General features: G+C 44.4%; 1 protein-coding gene across 1 annotated transcript; it reads right to left on the bottom strand.

Moving 5' to 3' along the window:
- Positions 1 to 843: 843 nt before the first annotated feature.
- LOC147628382 (7-deoxyloganetin glucosyltransferase-like) lies at positions 844 to 3,139 on the bottom strand. Its single transcript, XM_086813464.1, has 2 exons — positions 2,447 to 3,139; positions 844 to 2,326 (listed from the first exon to the last, which is right to left on the bottom strand). Exons 1-2 carry the CDS (start codon positions 2,982 to 2,984, stop codon positions 1,356 to 1,358), a joined length of 1,509 nt encoding a protein of 502 aa, XP_086669590.1. The 5' UTR covers positions 2,985 to 3,139; the 3' UTR covers positions 844 to 1,355.
- Between the last annotated feature and the right edge of the window lie 1,917 nt (positions 3,140 to 5,056).

Below are 5,056 nucleotides of genomic sequence, written 5' to 3'. Positions count from 1 at the left end.
TTCGACCCGAGTGGCACGAGATCTATGTCCTTTATCATGCGACTCTTCGGCTTTCCATTCGATCCAAGAGGCCTCTACACCATCTTTGTGACCACCACGATCTTTATTTCTACACTTGGATGTATACGAACGATATGTTCATATTTTGACTTTTGTATATAGCCTCTTGTATATGTATTTTCATGCACGACCACCCTTAGATTTCAAGGACAACATCATGTTAGGAGGGGATGGTTTGTAACAAAGTATTTTTAGGATGTACATGCGCATGCGATGGGCCTAGGCACATGGGCTTAGGGTCATTTACATGTGGGATTAGGCCACATGGACCTTGGGACTATAAAAAGCATGTGTTCCAGGACTATTGTAGCTTTGAACCTTTTGGATACCTTTATGACATTGAGTACCTTAGATATCTTCTCTAGCGTCCTCTCTAATCCAGGCTAAACTAGATGTTGCTTTCTTTCACAGGCCATCTTGGCCTTTTAACAATAGTGCATATTTCTTTTGCTAAATAAACATGTGCCTTAAAATTTGTAATATGTGAAAACTACATTGAAAATAAAGCACCAAGGAAGGTTAATTAAGATGTTGATAACCTAAATTTTGAGCCCATTTCAAGCTATTGCATGATTTTTTTATTTAAAAAAATAGGATTTATAAACGTGTACATGATTATAAATTTAGAACAAAGAGATCATGAACAAAAGATATGTTTACACTTGCGTAATGTAGCGCATTCAAAAATCATGCATGCTCTGTGGACTAAAAGGTTTATTGAAAGTCTGTTGTGCACATTTTAAGACTAGTTAAGACAAAAGGCATGCAAGCCTAATGGAGCACAAGGCTTTTTTTGGGGGGCAAAATATAAGTGAGTTGTTGCATATTTGAAAATAGTGTAAGATGTAAGCTTCATGCAGAACAAGGTCTTGTAAGTGGGCTGCACATCTCAAAATAGTGTAAGGAAAAAGCATGTAAGCTTCATGAAGAACAAGGTGTGGGCAAAGGTACAATATATACAAAAAAGTCTCAAGCTTTGTCTTTTTTGGAAGTGCATTCACACTCGGGAGAGCTTATCCTTATCTCTATTATCTACGTGAAGAAGACAAAGGGGCACATGCGTGGAGTGAGCTTAGCCTACATGTAAGCTATCATAATCCAAAGTTGTTAGGGTGTGCGCCTGTTGGCAAAACCTTTTTACCACAAAGGTGATGGGGTGCAAGTGAAACTCTCTCTTTCTAATATGTTGGGGGGGTGCCTTTTATTAAAAACCAAAGTCCTGTTTGAACACGGAAGTATCCAAGGATACCATGATAGAGAAGAGGGTAAAGAAAAGGCTTTCCATGGCTAGAATATCAACTTGCACGCAGCAGCTTATGGTGGCGTTTTATGTCATTAAGGAACATCTCCCACGTTCGAGATGAGGAGCCCCCCTTCTTGACGGCCTGCTGGGCGGACTCGCGAAGGGCCGCAGCCTTTGCTCTCATTTCCACAGCAACGGGCGTCGACCCCATGAGTCGCCTGATGACCCTCTCCACCTCTTCTCTTCCAACGCTTCCATCCACTTTGGACCTTTTGAACTCCATGCCGGCTTTCCACAAGCTCACAGCAAGGCGCCCATTGGTCCTCCTCTCGCCCACATCCGCCCAGCACAGCATGGGCACACCTAGGGCGACGCTTTCCAACGTGGAATTCCACCCGCAGTGAGTGAGAAAGCCGCCGATGGAAGGGTGGGAGAGCACTTGCAATTGTGGTACCCAAGACACCAGGATACCCCGGTGCTTTGTATTGTTCAAAAATGAAAGTGGGAGCTTTTCTGCATAGCCTCCTTCTACAAAGTCCGGCCGGATTGCCCACAAGAAGGCTTTCTCGCTGGCCTCCAAACCGGCAGCCAGCTCCATGAACTGCTCCGAACTCATGGAAAATATGCTACCGAATGAGATGTACAGCACTGACCGGGGCGACTGGCTGTTCAGCCAGTCTAAGCAACTCGCGTCTTCATTGAAGATGGCCCCTCCCATGGAAGCATCCGGTGCGCTAGCGGCGGTTCCCATGATTGCGGCCGGTAGCAAGGGGCCGATGGCGCGGACGGGAACGGTATCTGCCACTAGCGCCGCCAAGCATTGGTCCTCGAGCTCGTAGAAGGTGTTGAGGACGACGGAGGCCGCCCGCTCCATGGGCTTGAGCTGGCGCGTGAGAAATTGGTATATGAAGTCGCCTGGGTCACTTCTCACAATGATGGGTAAATCGTTGAGATCCATGGGTGGCAGACCAGGGAGACACGACACCATCTCCGTGTTGTTGTCCTCAAACGTGGTGTTGGCAGCTGCGCACAAAATAATATATATAATCAAATCAGTCATCCTTACACTATGTACATAATACTCGATTATTACTCGTCTTTCACGTTGCTGCATCATGCTCTAATGGAAACCTTACAGCCTACCTTTGAAAGTGGGTATCCCCTGAGATATGAGGCCATACATGTGCCATATTACATAGTATACAGCAGCTGAGGATGTCCAGAAGGCTATCCTTGGAACACCCAATTTGTCTGCACAGTCTTGTGTCCACGACATCAGCACATCGGAGATAATGCAGGTGACGGCTGGGCCTTCGTTGTTGAGCTTCTCTAGAAGCTTGTCGAAGGGCTCTGCGAGGGCCTCGGATGCTTGAAAGGCAGCTGCAACATAGCTGGGGTCTCCATGCAGCTCAGGGGGTAAACCCCCAGGAATGTCCACCAGACGAAGATCAAGTGGTTCGGTCGGATTGTTCACAAACTCATGCGAGCTTGCTTCTAGGGATTGCACCAAACGTGCATGATTGTGCTCTGTGTTTACAAAGGTGATAGTAAACCGCCTCAAGGCAGCCAGCTGGTTGCAAAGCTGCATGAGGGGCACTATGTGTCCTTGGGCAGGGTAAGGGACGGCCACTACGTGGATCTTGTCATTGCAATACTCATCATCTAGAGTAAGGTCCTCCATTGCTTCAGGAGAAAGCTAACTAATTACCACCAAAGCAATGCTACAAAGAGCTTTGCAGAGGAAAGATTGATAGTGAAACTGTCCTTTGGAAGCTGAGTCTTATAGGCCAGGCCAGCATGGTGTTGAGAACTAGTGGTCGGAGAAATCACTAGAGTAGGCAAGGCTAGCAGCAATGAGAACTATTGACGGAAATTTCTAGACTTGCTATATCTATTGGTATTAATAATTATGTACACATAAAATAAAATAAGGATACATGGACATAAAGGGTGACCACTCAAAACCGTTGTGCAGATGTATGGGGTATGGGTACTTTTGAAACAGTGCACGGTGCTCCAACACTGCGCGCAGTACGGTAGACCTCATCTTTGTTGGAGAAAAAAGCGTTTCCACGTGCAGCCTTATAAAAGGACCTTCTTTTGCTACGTGCATCGTGGGGGAGAGAGAGAGAGAGAGAGAGAGAGAGAATGTGCCTGTGTTTTGGGGGGGGCCTAATTCTATAATCCCTGAACATTATTTACCCGAGAGAGAGAGAGAGAGAGAGAGAGAGAGAGAGAGAGAGAAGCTTTTGGGTCTAACCGCTAATCCCTCATCATCATTGTGGCCCCTCAACAATGCGGCGACAATGGATAAACCTTTCTCTGAAATGGGTCAGGTACAGACACACACCTGGATCCAAAAGCTAATCCATTAATGAGAGAGAGAGAGAGAGAGAGAGAGAGAGAGACTCTGAGAGACTTCTGATCCTTCATTCTAGAATAAGAGATAACATGCCGCCTAATCACTGCATTATTATCACCCAAGGATTACCCACACATGCAACAATTTACACCTTTATCTAAAGTGGGTCTCTTACAGAATCCGCTGCTTTTCACGACAGAACTTCTTCTTTTTTACTAAAGCATGGTTTTTTGTTTTTATAAAGCTTGTCAAAAAGCAAGGGCCGAAAAGCTGGAGAGGCATGCGACAGAATAGTGGGCAAGCTGGGATCCACTTCCGCATAGTGGCGACGCATGTAAAAACGCTGTCCCATCAAACCCCTCATGGAGATGCATGAATGCTGGTTGGTGTAGTGCCCTAGCTACTTCCGCCTGCATGTAACATGCATGGGTTCTCTTTTCTAACAATATTTTTCTCCAATCCACCAGGCTGAGAATCGAACCTATGACCTCCAATGTTGTCTCACCCGCCTTAGAAATGCAACCATATACGTTTCCATCCCTATCAATACCTACATCATTTCCTATTACTATTTCTTTTAAGTCTAAACATTTATAAATTTGTCTCCATTGCACCCCTACAACCATGCTGCGGCACTTCACTCTTTCTTTTATTAGTACCTTCAGCCAAAGCTAAAGGCACTACAAAAACCAAGCACATGTCTCCTCCCTTCATGGAATGCTCCTCTCTACCTACTCTAGTGCCTCATGATGTACTCGGCAAAGGCTCTTTGAATATCACCATTTCTCAGGTGCATCATCACCAACAATGCCACAAATCCTTGTTTTGTGTACTTTGCTTTGAGTAATGCTAGGACGGTGTACTTGTTGGTTAATGGTTGTACTAGCTCCCCATGTCTACTTCTACTAAAACACTTGGGTATGTGTGCATGTACCCACATATAATTTACCCTAGTATGCTATAAAAAGGATTTAAGACTTGTATTAGAAAAAAGAACTCACCCAAATGGTGAGAAACCTCCATCTCTAAAAAAGAACTCACCCAAATGGTGAGAAACCTCCATCTCTAAAAATGGTAGGTGAATCTCCTAATTTTGATGGTATTTCAAGTTAAGGGGTGCAAAATATAGTAAAGCTCGATTTTTTCTACACATTGAGATATAAGGGAAGATAAACTAGAATTCATTGAGAAGCTTTGCAGTTCTATAATTCTTAAGGGAAGTACTTAGTGCATGGGAGAGACGTTTTCTATCCACATCCAACATTAATGTCAAACTCAAGTAAGATAAAGAAGATGCATAGAGGTTTGAACTATTACCACTCACACAAATTGATGACTCAACCCATTCTCGCCTTTTTCAAATGCTACATGTGATAATGACTTATAAATTG

This window comes from Cibotium barometz, chromosome 19 (genome assembly GCF_041138505.1).
Source record: "Cibotium barometz isolate CiBa-2024 chromosome 19, ASM4113850v1, whole genome shotgun sequence".
In the NCBI taxonomy this organism is placed as follows: domain Eukaryota; kingdom Viridiplantae; phylum Streptophyta; class Polypodiopsida; order Cyatheales; family Cibotiaceae; genus Cibotium; species Cibotium barometz.
The sequence above is the reverse complement of the archived record's forward strand: the minus strand, read 5'-3'. Positions and strand labels throughout refer to the sequence as shown.